Source organism: Larus michahellis, chromosome 9 (assembly GCF_964199755.1).
Source record: "Larus michahellis chromosome 9, bLarMic1.1, whole genome shotgun sequence".
In the NCBI taxonomy this organism is placed as follows: Eukaryota; Metazoa; Chordata; class Aves; order Charadriiformes; family Laridae; genus Larus; species Larus michahellis.
Window position 1 is genome coordinate 35,996,935 of NC_133904.1, and position 16,763 is coordinate 36,013,697.

Here is a 16,763-nt window from a genome sequence, read left to right on the forward strand (position 1 = left end):
AAACATGAGCTGTTCTCCATCAAAGTTAGGGTGAGGGGAAATGGTAATGGAAGAAAAAAGAAAAAAACACAGGAAAAATAGGTTTTTCCTATTTACTCACAGTTTATTTTATTCTAGTGGGAAAGAAAAGAGCAGGAAAGGAGAAGCTCTGTTATTCCTGACAAGGAGAATTGAAATTTTTCAGACTTTATCTAGTATTTTATCTGATTTTTTGGTTATTTCTCTCTTTTGCTGGAACTCTGGAATAATCATGGATTGCATAAATTTTTTCACTAAAAAAAAGCTGATGTGAAATTTTTTTGAAGGAAAAATTCTCACTAGCGCCAGTCTTCCCACAATGGTGGTCTCCTTGTTTCTGTTTAATGTGAATTTTCCATTAACGGACCCTTATCTCTGTGTCCAGAAGGGTTTCGGGTACAGCTGACCTCCTGCGGCAGTGATGGGGGAGAGGAAAGGATCACGTCCTGACACTTGCTTGAACCAGCCCTGCCTTTTGGTCTGGAAAGCCTTAAAAACAAGACTGCAGTGTTACTACTTGGGCATGATGCCAGCTGGATCATCCGCCTGCTCCCCGGGGGGACCAGCCCTGCCGGGCGGATGCCAGAGCTCGTAAAACCCCGTCTCACACAACAGCGTCACCCGTTTTCTAGAGGGACACGCTGGATTCCACCTCTCCTGTCCATGTGAACCAAACATAAGGTGATCTGTCTCCCCGCTCGGCTGGTTCCTTGTTTCTCCTGTAGCACTTAATTAAATAATCACCCAGCAATACCCTCCCATGTGCTATACACATCATGCGGAGGGCAGGCATTTGCTATTTGCTTGGTGTCTCTGTTTTCCTGCCTCTGTCCCTGCAGCAGCCAGGCTCTGCAGCCCCCAGCAGCCCCTCGCCAGCTGTAGAGGTGTCTCAACTCCAAGGCAGGGAGCAGCGCCAGGGCAGGGCTATCCTGTGCTTGGATAAACATCCCTGCAGCAGGGAAGGCTGGTAGCATCGATCCGGGACGGGTCAGGAGCACTAACCCCGAGAGGGAGATGGGGAAGGGGAGCTTGGGGGGGGGGCACCCTCCCCAAGTAGCTTCCTAATTTCAAATCAGAGGATGGTTTCTTTTCTCCTTAAGCTAAGATGCTTCCGAATAGCTGAAGCCCTATTGAAAAAATTCCTTGCTGGTTTGAGGCTTAGGAGGCAGAGCAGTCTAGCAGGTGGTGGTAGCCACGTCTCCCATGGACTCGTCTCATCTTCCCAGGTGACCCCTTGGTTCACAAAACCAAGGCTGAGGCCATGTAACTGGCGCTTCTTTCCCCTTGTTACTTAACAGGTGATGCTGGTGTCAGGCTGACACACAGGTTCTTCCCAGGAGCATCTTTTCTTCCTCTGGCTGGCGTTGGTTTTCCAGGTAGCCCCGGGTGCAGATGAGCTACCAGCCCTGTGCCTGGAGCTGCAGCTGCTCCCAGGGCTCCCTCCGGGGGAGGACAAGGTGGGGTGAGAGCAAGGCAAGTGGAAAAAGGTAGTGAAGGCAAAAAGGAAAGGGAACATAAATGGAATGGGGGAAAGAAAGGAGCAACGGAACAAAGTGTGAAAGATAAGAAAGCTGTTGAGAGGTGGAGATGAAGGGAGGAGGGGGAGAAGAACAAAAACCCCATGGAAGCACTTGGAACAGAAGGGAATTTAAAGTGAATTAAAAAAAAGACAACCAGCAAGGACACCCCCACCAAAGACAGATGGAGCCTGTTGCAGGAGAGCAGCGACTGCACCCGGAGCCACGTCTCAGGACGCCCGAGTCACTGAAATGGCACCGGAGAGCAGGTACTTGTCGTCTGACACTGCACAGCAGAGCGCCGTGCCTTACAGGTAGCCCTAACGAAGACTGCAGGTTAATTTGCCTGTGTTGAATATTCTGTTAATACTTACACTCTGTAAGAGATGCAAAACCATTGCAACCAAAATCCATTAGATCATATTTCCAATAATAGTAAGTAAATGGCTCACTGTGATCTGAACTATAAACAGATTTTACGAATTCTGCCAGAAATTTAATATTGAATTATTTCTTTATGCCCACATGTCTTTCCTGGTTTTCTTAATTCTGCCAAATATTTAGCTCAGCAATCTCTTCCCTCAGCAACCCACACTCTCCTAGCTACATAATCCCATTTTTGGACCATTATTTAAAATTTCAGCATTTTCACAGAGCTGGCCAAAGAAACAAAACTGATCTGAGAGGACTAAAACAAATGAACGCATTCGGCTCTTGTTTGTGGATGAGGTTATTTGCTCCTCACAGGAAATCTGGACTGCCAAGGAGTGGGGTTTGAGCCCACCCAGATGAACCTGAGCAAGCCTGGGCCCTCTGGTCCCTGCCTGGGCAGAGCCCTGCCCACAGGGTCCTTCTTTTAACCCTTTGCGGGGTGAATCCCCTCTAAGTGTGTCTTTCTCCTCCCTACTGAGCTCAGGGCCACAAGAAGAGGATGGGCCCGTTTTCTGCGTGCCCTGTGATCACGCTTCAGAATCTATGGGTTTCTGAGTTTCATTTCTTTAAGGTGTTAATTTATCTAAAATTCTTCTTATAAAAGCCTAAGTGCTTGGCTGAGAATGTCATTTCTTGCTGCCATCAGTAGGCTATGAGCTCACTTGTCGCCTGCTATGATCTGTTTCCTCCTTAAGAAATAGGATGAACACACACGACAATTTTCAGAGTATATCTTGCTTATTGTCTGAATCACGCGTAGAAAAAACAGTAAGAAAATAAGCCTTGCTCAACAATCAGCTAACAAAACCCCCCAATTTTGTCCAAACATTTGTAATGAAGAGTCATATCACCTTTCTGTATTATGTTTCAATTATTTCCCCCCACCTTTAAATCAATTTTCAGCCAAGGAAGCCATCTAAGATAACCGATATGAAGTCATTGACTGTAGCTGCTTGCTCGGGTGTCCTGCCGTGGGGGGAGCAGGAGCGGCTGGGGCTGACAGAGCCGTTCCCCCAACGTGCTCCCACCCAGGATGGGGATGGGGACAGGGATGGGGACAGCCAGCATCGCTGACTGCTCACTGCTCCCACGCTGAAGCGATGTGTTGATTCACTGTGTAATTGATTTGGGCAAGTCGAGGCAATTGGTTTCCAAGATACCACATCCTTCAGATATTTAAAAAATCATAACTCTGGCAGTATATTATATTTAAATGTCGATGTATAATGTGTGTGTATATATATACACACACTCATAGGTCTCTGTGTGAATTGGAAATGTATGGATGGGCAGGGAAGCATGTGTCACTGTTGCCTCTCGCCCGAGGAGGCTCCTGGTGGCTGGTTGGGTGGGTGGCCCCTCTCTGAGTCACCGCACGGTCAATATCTCAGCACGGCCTTAGAGGCTCCCGTTGGCTCTGCTGCCCTGGCTTTTTCAGTACAGCTCAAATTAACATCCTGACCACATAAAGAATTATTCCAGGTTTTTCTTAAAAATACAGGAGCAGTGAGCAGTTCCAGCTCAGCAAGGTACATTTTGTTGGCTGTTTCTGTGGTTCCTCACCATCACCTCCCCATCTCCGCCTTACTGAGCGGCTGCCACCTTTCACGTGGGGATCACTGCCTTTCAGCAGTCAATGCTTGGCTTCCTGTATAAAGCAAATTTCTAAAGAAGAGAGAGGAAAGTGCCGTGATCTCCCTCTGGCTTTCCAATAACAAAAAAAATGTTTAAATATTGATTAAATTGGTTGAATATTATGACACCCCAGAGCTGCACACGCATCTTTGTGAGCTCTTTTTCAGTGCCCAAAAAGAAAACTTGTGTACATAGAGAAAGAAGGGGAAGCTCTGAAGCAGGCAGGAGGGGAGGGGACACCCTGGAAGGTGGACAGGGATGGGGACACACGGGTCACCCCATCTTGGACTGGCTCTGCAGGTGCAGTGCAGCGCTGCCCAGGAATGAGGGGAAGTGTTCCCAAACTCCCTGCTTTGGGCTTCTAGAGCAAAAGCAACGCTTATTTAAATCCTGAGGTCTGGCATGAGACAAACTTAGGCAATGCAGAGTTTTGCCTTGTTTTGAGGCCAAGACAAGGTGTTAAGAATGGAGATAAAACAAAGGCTTGGATTCCTGTCCTCCCAGGTTTGCGGCCATCATGATTTGGATTTGACTTTAAATTCTGGATCCAATATCACCCAAGTCCTTGTTTCATTTGTCTCTTGGGTGTAGGTAGCAGCAGGATTCCACAGACCAACCATAGAGGAACAGAACCAAACAGCTTGAAACTACAGGTAATAAAGACAGATTAAACTGATAGACAAAATGGCAGTGCGGGACATACTGAAGATAAGCCTGTAAAGCAAGGACAACCCTGGGAGACAGGCAAATGCAGTACAAGGAAGGATGCAAGCACATGAACAGGGTAGTGGAAGGAAGAGCAAGAGAAGAGAAAGCAAGAGAAAAGATGGAGCACCATGAAGGTGATGAAGGGCGTGCTGGAGTGTTCACTGGAAGTAGGGACAGGTTGCAAATGCACCCGATGCCAGGGACGGACATACAGGTCTTGGGGGAGAAAGAAAGAGTGACAGGGAATCAGGACCAAACCACAAGAGTCCCCTTGTTGTGGTGCAAGGGAGGGGGCTGACCTTGGTTGATCTAATCAGAAACAGGGTTGGAGAAGTCACCTGAAGACGAGCGTGTCATCCAGGACTGCATCGATTCAGTTTGGCCCAGGTTCAAGAGGAACAGACTTGTCGGTACCAGCCTGGTGCGGGATGTGTGCTGCACGCCGCGTTGACGATGCTGCCTGTAGGTGTATCAGTGGGATGAAATGACGGTTGATTTTTGGCTCAATAAGGAAAAAATAAAACCCAACCTTTTTTTGTTTGGTTATATCCTCACTATAAGCTACATATTGTGGATTTTTTTCATTGAAATGTTTCAGGAATGTATTAGATGTGAAAAATAAAATCTGTGCACAAAATAATAATTTGTATTAAAAGCAGTATAACAATTATAAGCACAAATTCAAATACGATCTATTAGAAAATCTCCTGCTCAAGAGGTTTTAAAGACTGTTTTTACCCTTATCTAGTAATAACAGTGGGTTACGTATTATTTTCCACATCCTAAAAATTCTACAACGCTGAGTATTTTTTCTAAAAGCATGTCTTAGTTCAAGGAAAGAGATCTTGCACTGATTCAACTCATGCCTGAAATAACCTGAGCCACTCCAGGTTTCTTTAGCCACGATCTGACCTGATAACTTGAATTACATCTTTTCGGTGACTCCTTTGGCTGGTTAGTCATTTAAAATATAGCCACAGGCTTATAAAAGTGTATTTCTTATTTGTAGTAAAAGGAGGGATTGTATCCCCAAGGGGGTCTCGCAAGACCCGTCTGGCAGCGGTGGAGCTAGCATTGTGCCGTGCTGGTGGGAAGCAATGCCAACCACTTCCAGCTCTGACCCTGCCTGAAGTGGACCTTGCTCAGATGCCGTTTCTGAGCGATTTCCAAATGTGCTGCACTGGGATTACAATAACTCACGTGTATGACTGGAGCTCCCCAAGGAGTCTGAATCTCTCCGGAAATCTGAAGGACGACGCAAAAAAGGTTTTCGCAGCTCTGTGAAATGGATGCCAGCTGAAAGATGGACAGTCTGGAGGCAAAACAGCCGGTTCTGGAGCACTCAATGTGCTTAATAATTTTCAGCAGACTCGAGAACAAATTAAAACACAAATTGAGAAGCACTGGACTCCTAGGGAGATAAAACAGAAGGAAGATGTTTTTACATAGAGAGTGGGATGAGGATAAAAACACAGAAGGGCTTGGGCCTGCATTAGGGCTGATCAACCCGCTTGTTGTTTGGGGGGTTAAGGACTCCTGTAAAAGCTCAAACCGTGATTTCCTGGTTTCAAACCATGGCTCAAACCATAATTTCCCTTAAAAACATTTTGTGGGAGGAGGGACTGAGGTTCTTGGGGTGTATGTCGGTAGAAAATAACTCAGTATGCGTGAATATTTCAATAAAGTTGAAACAAAAATGCATCAGCAGCTGTTTTGGCAGGTGCTTTTCAAAATGAACCACCAGCCCCTGCAGATTAATCACCCGCTTTTGAGGCCGGGCTTTGCTAAAGAGCTGTTTGGTTGTGCTCAGTAGCCATGGTGTTTTCTAGGTGAGCTCTCTGGTTTTTCCAGCTGTATAGAGTATAATGAAATGTAGGTGTCACTTTGACATGCCGATAGCATTAAAAAAGCACTCCCAGAGTCTCAAAACAGCTTTGGAAGCAGCCAGAACTGCAGGGTTGAAGTCAAACAAGAAGACAAACATGGAATGACAATTTTCGCTTCCCCCAAGCTTTCTGCCACTATCGGTGGGTTAAGCAGATCTATCAGTGGGACACGAGGGCACTCGGAAGGAAACATTGAGCACTCAATGCGATGTTTTAGGGAGGAAAAATCTTTTACGAAGAAAATATTTATGTCAAAATGTTCTCCTGTATAGAAAAATAATAAAACCTCTTTAGCCCTTTGAAATCATATCTAACTTTGTAACAGGACTTGGGCGCTGTAGGAGTCTTGGGCTGGTTCTGCGCTCAGATAAGCATCACCTTTGCTCGAAAAAATGCCACCTGTCAATATTAAATGAGTACATAGGTTTATTTGTAGCTGTTAATGCAGATAGAATAATCTCTAAGTGAAAACATCTTCCATCTAGTAAGCTAAATAAGCAATATTAATGGCTGGAAGTGAAATGTCTATAAAAACATAAAATACTTTATAACTGTCTTATAAAAACACATTAAGCAATGAGGACTTTGTCATAACAGAAGAAATATGTTACTTCTGTTGCTGCAAGCTTAATAATTGTGCTTAATCACCTATTGTTTGGTGATTCAAAATTTAGAAGGGTGTTTTGATTTAAATTTTAAGAGTTCTCAGAGTTCATGTGCTTTAGAAAAACAGCATTGGAAGGCAGTTGTGGTACCCTAAAATACACAATTTAGCACTAAATCTGAAGTTGCAGAGCTGTTCACCCAGCCACATGCTGCCTAAAGCCCTCGCTGCTGAGCTCAGTGACAATTTTAGCTTTCATTTAACAAGGCTGACTTCTCTCTTTGAGTTGATTTGAACTTCAGCCCTTTATCATCTGCCTCTGTTTATGTGCATTTATACATGCTTTAAAATTTTCAAATTAATATTTCAATGTGAATATTTAAAGTCTTTTAATTCTGACTATCTCTTTCAATGGTTCCTGTAATTACAAGGTACGTCATTCATTTTAGATTTAAATATGCTTCCTTCCCACACAAACCCAGCATTACTTCTTTTTTTCTTTATATTACTGTTAGAATATTTTAAAAGTGAGTCTTATTAATTTTCTTATATTAAGAAATCAGATCCTACTCTTTTTAAGAGTCCTGCTCTGGTGCTTTTTGCTGTCCTTCCAAAGATGGTACTAGATTGTGTTGGTTGCAGGAAAAAATATCACGGGCTGCTCCTCTTCCTTTTATGAGATAAAGGTTGATGCTCAGAATTACACGTTTAAAAAAAAACAAAAAAAAAAAACCAAAAAATGCAGTGTTTAATAAAAGTATACCCAGCCATAAGATACACTGGTGGTTCTAAACTCTTGGGTATTCTGGATCCATCCGTTTACAGGTGGGGTGAGGATCAGCTGAGCCACGTTTGTAGCTCCAAAGAGGGAAGGTGCAAAGCCAGCTCTAGAGGGTTGGCTCTTACAGGGGAGCAGCACAGAGTCTTAGACAGAGGGGTTTATTAGTGCTAGAAAGTAATTTCATTACGTATTACCTACACTGCTAGAACAGGAGCAAGTCTGTTTATGAAGTTACCCAAACTTTAAAGAGAAACAGCACTGCCAGGTCATTGCTGTAGAATTGCATTTCGATGCAGCCTTTGCCTTTTCCCCTTTCACGTGAAGACTGTTGGGTGACAGGAGCTCTAGATGTAGCTCCTTTCTGCTGTATTCTTTAATGACTTGTCACAGGCTCAGTTCTAATCTGCTTAAATTCAGTGAAACACCACTAACTGGTGAAATGTTGTAAGCTTATACCAGGCTGGAGCTGACCTTTAGTAGGTTCATTCAGGTTTTCAAGATACCCCCTACTGGCACTATTGTTCCTGTTAACAGAAGATTATTTATTGTTTACTCCATAGTGGTCTGCCGATGTTCTGGTTTGCTGGGTAATAGCCACTCTTTAAAAGTCTGACCTCATTCTATTAGATGCTTCCTCCGTTGAGTGCTCTCATTTCCCACTGAAGCCAATACACAACATTTACTAAAAAAGGCGCTGAGAATCTGCCTCTCAGATGGCATGGACTGTATTTTTTTCTTATCATTAAGAAGTCTGTTTGTCTGTCATTTTTTACTGCTTTCATCTGTTCTGCCATGGCTACTGATCGATGCCTGTGACAGCTCATCATTAAAAGGAGAAGCAGCTCTTTCAGTGTCAAAGTCAACTTGTTTAAAACTCCTCATAATCGCTTGTCCTCATAGATTTACAGCAAACGAGAAAATATTACAAAGAACTGGGAACAGTCACAAGTAATGTCCTTTCTTAACTTGGCATTCAGCTGCCCCGTGACCACTGCCTTTTGTTAAAGCAGTAGAAGAAACAAGATAATGAAATGAACTGCGAAGCATTTTGTGGCATTTCCCTATATGGAAGATACTGTTTAAAGAAAAATTGCCGGTGTAATTGCTGCTTCAGATTTGTTCTGGGAAAGCACAGTGTGACTGGGATAAATAGTTTTGACTTTGCTGGCGGTGCTGTGTTATCAGATAGCATTGATGGGACCGTGCAGTTAACTCTTGCAGAGCAGCAGTTAAATTAGAAAGAGAAGTAATGAGCAGTTTGGAGTTATGGTAGATAGAGATTCTGTATTTAATACACGTGCATAACGCCAGCCGAGAGTGAGGTGAGTTAGAGGCATGCGTCAAAGTCCAACTTGCATCTTTCCTTAGTCTTTTAAACAAACCAGTATGTGACTGTGAAGGCTTCTCAGCCTGACATCCAGCCTAGTAAAGAGCTTCAAGTAAGTTCTAGTCACTTACTGGCTCATCTGCATATAATACTGTTATTTGTCTAATTGTTTCTATTCTTGTATGTTTGGTATGTAAAAATGCAATAAAGCCATTATGCAGGAAAAGAAAAGGAAAGTAGTTGAGATGATTATTCTGTTATCAGTCATGACTAAGATGAAGAGAGATATACTAGCAAGACATTGTTCCTAAAATAGATATCTTGCAAACAAGAAATGTCAGTCAAATGAGGTTTAAATTAAATTCTTGATAGCAATTACTTACAGAATGATCATGCTCCCATTGAAATGATTATGAATATTGTCACCATTTTTAATGGAAAAAGAAGTTGGGCTTCAGATACTGGTTCTGAAATGTATTTTGGAATGTCCTCAGCTTTTACCGTGTACTCACATCCTGCTGAGCCCAAAGTCACCCTTCTGCAAGATAGATACTGGGCTGAATTGTGGCTTTAAGCAAGACTCTTGGCACAGGACAGTATGAAAATGAATTAAACTGAGAAATGGACACTTTGCAGGAAGTATTGAATGACCACAAACAAGTGACCTCACTGGGAGGAGAACTGATGAAGTGAAGAAATGTGATGTGCATTCCAAATAAAGAACTGATGAGTCAAGTTGTGCCCCAATTGGAACAAAAGCAAAGTCAAGACGGCTTGAAAATAACCTTGATAATAGCAGAGAAGAAACAGCAATCAGTTCAAGTTATGTTGACCCCCAGAAGCTACAAAAATAGCAGCGGGTTGGGAAGGTACGCCGGTTTCTCTTCCTCCAGGAGTGGGGATTCTTTAAGTACTGCTGCTACAGCAATTATCTGAAGACCTAAACTAATATTACTGAAGTGGCATTCAGCGACTTACTCTCTGTTCCCAGTAATGTATCTATTACTCATGCAGTCAAGTCCTTTTGTTCCACAATAAGGAGAAAACAATTTCTAAATATATTATTTTAAATCAGTATCTTTATACTGCAAGGCACAAACAGCTGCTGATGATTTTTTTCTGACAGATACTAAGTCCCTATTTCATCTTCCAGGTTGAGACATTTTTCTAAGCATGGCTCAGTAGGAAGTTAATTATAATCTTACAAAATGGGAAGAATTTTCACCTGGGATGATTAGGATATTGGTTTGAGGCATGATATGTGGGCTCCTAGCTAAAGTTAGGATCTGGCAACATCTTTGGCTCTGTATTATTTCAGAAGTAACACCCTCTGCTGTCACAAAAACTTCCCTGAAGATTGAGATTGCAATGATTTTGCATGCAAACAATTCCTTAAGTATTCATCATTGTTGATATATTTGCATATTGGAACATCATAATGGTTTATTCTGTGCTCTGAAGCAAAATTCACTGTGACTTCAAGTTGAATTTTTCAGGCTTGGCTTCAGCTTCAAGGCTTAAACAGGTTTGAAGATAAATAATGAAGCCAGTTTTGGAAAATACAAAAGTATGTGAGATTTGGTTAAAAAGGATGAATTGTTTGTGGTAGATTTGCCATCTGTTGGTGTATGCACACTGCTGCAGTGACTTATTTCTCTATTTAATTACTTTTTCTGACCTGCATTTGGCTTGGCTAACCTTAGGAGTTTATATGAGAACTATAGTTGCTTAAGTTTTCTTCTGTAGTCTTTGTAAAGAACTGAATTACCAAGGAAATTGTTGTTGATGAGTATTTAGGATGAGGCTTGATAAAGCTGGGCCTTTGGGTTTTTCACCGTCAGTCATCACGCAGAGGCTGGAGCACATCTGTGGTTCTCAGCCGGCGTGCTCTAAGCACAGACTCCAAAACTGTACGAGAAGCCCAAGTATCCGTCTCTGCGGTGTTGCTCCCATCTGTTCCTTACTCCATCACTGCTGGTGTATCCAGTCCTGGCGGCAGGCCTGTAATTCACTTTGAGTCCCTTGTCACTTCCCAAAGGACTTATATAGCTAATGACTGCTCATTACTTTCCTTTCTCTTTGTAATTTGTGCATGTTATTGGTAGTTATTTTATATTTACTTCCAAATCACTAGTGAAAATATGTACAGAGAAACCGGAATTTCCCCACCCTTCATTTATGAATGACTAAACAGCCCAGGGATCTTCAGCCTGGGAAACAGAGCAGAGCATGGTATGATGGTGGAGGTGGGGTATATACCACGCATAAAATCACAAACGATGTGGAGAGGGTAATTAATCACTCTCCTTTCCAATGTAAGGCTAGGGACTATCCGATGAAACTAATCAGTAGGCTCAGAGATACTTTTGATGTAAGGAATAGTTGTGGCACTTGTGTGTTGTTACGCTTGTTGAAAATTTAGACATTCAAAGGAGGCTTAGGCAAACTGAAGGAAGAATCTCCATCAAGACTATTCCGTGCAAGATACCGCCCCTGGCTCAGGGAACCTCAGCTGCTGGAGGCTGAAAAACAAATTCTGGATAAGTATTCTTAGCTACTGCGTACCCTGTTTGTATTTTTTGTCTGACACCTGGCCATTTTTTAAATAGCAGTACATGCAGGATGGGATACGGACTCTCATGTTTCTATTTCATATTCAGACTAAGGTAGTATTGACTAAAGAGTTTGTCATGGTCCTGATCCATTATTTAATCTAAATACATACAGATCAGTTCCTCCTCTGGACAAATGCTGGTGTAGACACAGGCATACAACTATACATTTTCAAAGCATCAGGACAGTTCTTTCTCGTATGAGAACGAGTCATGCTAACAGAAGCCTGCTTTGTACCCACGTAAATTCATCCACACAATAGGAAAGAGTTGTGCTATTCTGACTGTGCAAGTGTTGTTAAATCGTATTGTACAAAAGATTAAAGGTGAAATGATGATGAACTTGAATAAACTTGCCCTGAGAAATTAACTGTATCCCCCCCCAAAACCCCCTTCACAAACAACACTGGAGTTCACAGTCTGCCTTGAATTGAATCTACAAAACCTGAATTTGTACCTGTTCCCTTTCAGGGGCTTTACCATCATAGCAAAAATAGAATAAAAATGTCGGTCTCGCCTTCGGCAGTTTCCTCAAACTTTGCTTTTTGCATAGTTTCCTTCCTGGGCTCTTGCTGAACCAGATACTTACTACTCACATATTCCTATATTCACACTGTTTTTTCTGCTTTGCTTTCCAGGGTGGAGCAGCGTTGTACTTGCCATGGTTAGCGTGGTTCGGATTCCAGTATCATTAACTGGGGGGAGGAGGGGAACAAAAGACATTGGCCTGATGATACTATTCTTGTTTTTCCTTTCTTGAAAAACGTTCTGGGTGAATGAACACAAAGTTTGTAGGTTTATTCTGAAATAATCTTGTTAAGGGACAAAGTTGATACAAATTGACAGAAAACTTAAGAGGGAATGCAGTTCTGTAACACGCCTCTCTCAGAAATGTCTCACTAGGAACAATATGCAGGAAATTTGCAGGGATTTTTTTTACCTCGTAAATAATCTGTTGCTCGTATTTTCAAGTGTATGACTGATACTTCCAGGGAAATTGAATAAGCAAACTAAGCAAGGATGTTGTCAGTTGGCCGCAGCCCTAAGGTCTATAGAAGGGCCAACTGAGTGGCTGGAGTTCATGTTACTAACACTGAACAAGCTGAATTTTGGCTGCAGATACCATTTATTATTATTATTATAATTCCTTTCCTATTAGGCTCTGTAAAAGAGCATTGTCAGCAACTTTGCCATGTCATAGAATTAATTTTAAAGTGAATAAATATTTAGAAACTGGTTACTTTGAAATCTTCATCTAATAAAAGCACCTGACAGGAAAAAGTGGTTATAATGTCATGCTGATCATAGAACAACCTGCTGAGGAACATAATGGGCAGAACCTGCTGAACAAATTAAGGTACTGGAATGTAAAAAATATTCAGCTGAAAACTGCACACCAAATGAGATCTGATATCCTCATCTGAAAACTGCACACCAAATGAGATCTGATATCCATACAGTCATGGACACAGGCTACATTAGATGGTCTAGGAAAAAAATACAAAAAATATCCAAATATAGTATTTAAATATTAATTTGAAACCCAAGACACGAGGCCCTGGTCTTCCTAAATTAATGACTTCCTATTATATTTTTGATGTTTCATTTTTCTATGTTTCTATTTTTCTATTTTCCAAACACCATTTGGGGGGGGATATCTTGGTAAGTGTTAAATTTCAGTGACTTATTGTTGCCTTCTTATTGAATATCTTTTGCCTCTTTGGTTGTGAGACCTAGGGTAAGAGAAATTCTGAATTTACTTTTTCTTACTTGGTCATTATTATATCTACATATATCATAATTTCCCTTTTATAGTCTTTGACATGAATAACAATTCTAACATCTTTGATTATTGCTTTTCTCTGAACTTCTCAAATATTATAGTGTTAAGACTTTGGGGACGCAGAACACTTGTTTGCAATCTCTTATTGTTTGAGGCAATAAGAAAAGTCAGATGCAGGGAAACAGCATCTGCAACACAAGTTTTAGACACAGGTTCTTCCTGAGCACTCAAGCACATTCAAAAAGTCACTTCTCACTTGATTTCCTTCATATTTAAATTAAGATCTGCCTCCTGGCACTATTCAAGTACATACCTATTTAATCTCACAGAAAAGATTTGTCCATTTGGCTTCTTGTGGATGCACAGACAAACAGAGGCACGGGCGTAGGTAGCTGTGTGTGAACCAAAGGCCCATGAAGCTGTGGCTTGTCCCTTCGTCTCCTGTCACTTAATTGTTCTAAAAGCTCCATGTTCGCACATTGCTACTATAGCAAAAATAATGTCTACAAGTGACCTAGCCTAAATAGTCCTATATTTAAAATGTAAATTCTCTCTCGATATTAAGTACTGGTAATCTTGGTGCTACATTTTCTTGCATACTTTTTTATTTTCCGAAGGATGAGCATTCCTGGTACACAGTCCTCCTTTCAGTCCAAAACATTTGTCTTCCATGGTTGAGTTACAGACCTTTAAAAACAGGCTTGCAATGGAAACGCTGACATGCCAGCTGGCTGTTGCTGCAATGATACATTCACAATAGGCAATGCTCCTCAGCAGGCTCAGCAACAGGAACCAGCAACGGTTAGCTTTGTCAAACAGGTTGCTCCAATTTAATCAAGGACTACAGGAGCACAGCATCTCACACTATATACTTCTTTGTATGATGATTGACTTCAGAGTTAAAAAAATCCGAGAGCATTCTGGACTATGGGGTGTCCCAGCTTGTTCCCTCGGCCGTGTTAATTTCATCAAAATTATTTAGGGTTTGAGACTTCCTTTGCTAGCTTTATCTAAAGGGCAGGGCTTATTACTAAGTCATGCAGAGTGCTTAAATAAAAACTCAATATCATTGAGGCAGTTTTCTATCCTTAAAAGTAAGTATTTTTGGTAGCGTCATCTCGTGTTTTCCATCTCCTAAGCTCAAATGGTGATGGAGAAACATTACTTTTTCATCCATGTTTTTTTTTTCTACCCCCTCAGGTTTGGAAATAACTGTTGTGTTTCTCTGAACACACTCTGGATACAAAGGCGTCCATCCGTCTGTCCGCTGTTTGCGGCCATGGCAAAGGGGCTGCTCCGCTCTCCCGCGGCCCGGCACAGCTTATGCGCGCCTCACGTCTCACCAAGAGCCCGGGAGGAACCAGGCTGTGGGCTTCCCACTTTCCAGACGCCCGTGCTTCCTCTCCTGACACCTCTCAATGTTGAAAAACAAAACTAAACTTGGTGTTTTTTCCCCGCCTCTGTCACTTCATGGGGTAGGAGACCCAATCTCTGAGGCGTCGCCTTCCCGCGCCGGGGCCGCTCGCCGGCTGGGCCCGCCAGCGTTCCTGAGGGGAATTCACCGCACCCAAGGCAGGGATCGGCCACGTCCCTGCGGGCCGAGGGGTCTCTCAAGCAGGGGACACTTCACCGCCCTCACACGATCGCTCCTTTTCCCCCTTTTGTTCTGATTCGAACGGCCCCCTGAGGCCCTCCCTCAGTCTCCCCTCAGGCGGCAGGGCAGGGCAGCGCGGCAGGGCCGCGCCACCAGCCAGCGTGCCCCCGTCCCGTCCCGTCCCGTCCCGTCCCGTCCCGTCCCGTCCCCTCAGCGAGGCGCCGCGCGGCCGGGACGAACGTTAACGGCACCGCAGCGTCACGGCGCGTCACCGCGCCCCCGCCCCATGCAGGGGAATCTCCGGCCCGCCCTGACGTCATCCCCACGCCGCGCGGACCCCGCCCCCGCCGGCCGCCATGTTGGGGGGTGTGCGCGGGGGAGCGCAGAGTGGAGCTGCTCCCGCCGGCCGGCAGCAGTAGCCGTAACCCCAGCGCCGCCGCCGCCGCCGCCCGATGGGCGGGAGGAGGGAGCCTGCCGCGGCTGCCCGTCGCCTCTGAAGCCGGGGAATGCGTAGCGGCTGCCCGGCGAGGAGGAGGAGGAGAGCCGGGACATGGTGCCGTTCGCTCCGCTGGAGGAGGCGGAGGAGCCGGAGCCCTGCCACAAAATGGAGCTGTACGTGAGCGGCGGCGAGGTCAGTGTGGGGCCGGGGCGGGCGGGGCTCCCCACGGCCACCTGCCTCCCCCGCTCCTCCGGCCCCCGCAGACCGCAACGCCCCCGGCCTCCCCCCGCCCCTCCGCGGCTTCGCGGGTCTCTCGCCTCGCTGCCCCCGCTCTGCCCGCCGCCTCCCCCGGGATCCCCCCCGCCCCGGCGTTGCCGCCCGGCCCCCGCCGCCCGGGCACCTGGCCTGCGCCCGCCCCCTCCCCCGGAGCGGCCTCCCGGGCGCTCGGCCCGTCCCGGCCAGGCGGCGGCCCCCGGGCGCCACCCGCAGCCCGTCCCCGCCGGCCTCCCTCGGGGGGCCAAGGCCTCCCGGCCCGGCGGGCGCAGAGAGGGCGGCCAGGCCGCCGCCCCCGGGCGCGGAAAGCGGTGTGGAAGCGCGGTCCCCGCCGGGGTGCAGCAGTGACACGTGTGGAGGTAGAGCAGAGCCGGCCGAGCTCGTAGGAACAGCGCCTGTGAAAGAGCCTGAAAGGCCGGCGAGCTTCGTGTCGCCTTCCCGGCGGTGTTCGTGTCGCGGCTGTGGGGTGCCCGGCTGGCATACAGCTCTGGAGGTTGTCTGTAAACGCTCAGTTTTATGGCCGTAGCTCCTGTGGAAAGTTGCTTTAACTTCTGAACATTTGATTGTACTAATCTGGATGCGCGTCCAGGTGGGTTGTGGCTAGGAGAGGTCCTTTTGCTTTTTCATTGAATAACTATACAATAATTATTGTACACACAACTAACAGAACGAACCAGGAGTGTGTGACTGAGGTTTGGGTGTTTAAAGGTTGTGAAGAACGAGGAATGACTTGGAGAGTGTATTTGACATACTGCTTAGCACTCCAGGTGATCCATAAGCAAGTACCAAATGCTACTTAAAAGAAATAATAATTAAATGGTAAAACTGGTTATGCAGTAATAATGTATGTATCTCACCAGAATGTGACGCTGAAGTTAAAACTTTTGCACTTTTAAATCAGAAGCATAGGATTGCGTATCAAGTATCATCACGTATGACAAATAAAAGATTACACCTAGGTGTATAAGACACACAAAAGATGTTATCTAAATAAAGTTTCTTTAAACTGGTCAGACTTGCTTTCCATGATGCAGTAGACTTTTCTTATCGTAAGTAAAAAGGTCTGTAGCAAATTCATCTTGAAGTACAAAGTGTGCAAAACAGGCGTAGTTTAGAGTTTTGGGAAGAGTGAAAGGATATCCTTTAAAGGACCA

General features: G+C 44.6%; 1 protein-coding gene across 3 annotated transcripts in view; it reads left to right on the forward strand.

Annotated features, from left to right (window-relative positions):
- Positions 1–15,226: 15,226 nt before the first annotated feature.
- The window catches only part of RPS6KA6 (ribosomal protein S6 kinase A6), a 40,569-nt gene continuing 39,032 nt past the window's right edge, over positions 15,227–16,763 (forward strand). Inside the window, exon 1 of one of the 3 annotated variants that reach the window (XM_074599721.1) lies at positions 15,227–15,528. In XM_074599721.1, the coding sequence (XP_074455822.1) occupies positions 15,448–15,528 (81 nt within the window). In that variant the 5' untranslated portion in view covers positions 15,227–15,447. The remainder of the gene's footprint in view (positions 15,529–16,763) is intronic. The other 2 variants (XM_074599720.1, XM_074599722.1) reach the window with 2 other exon arrangements.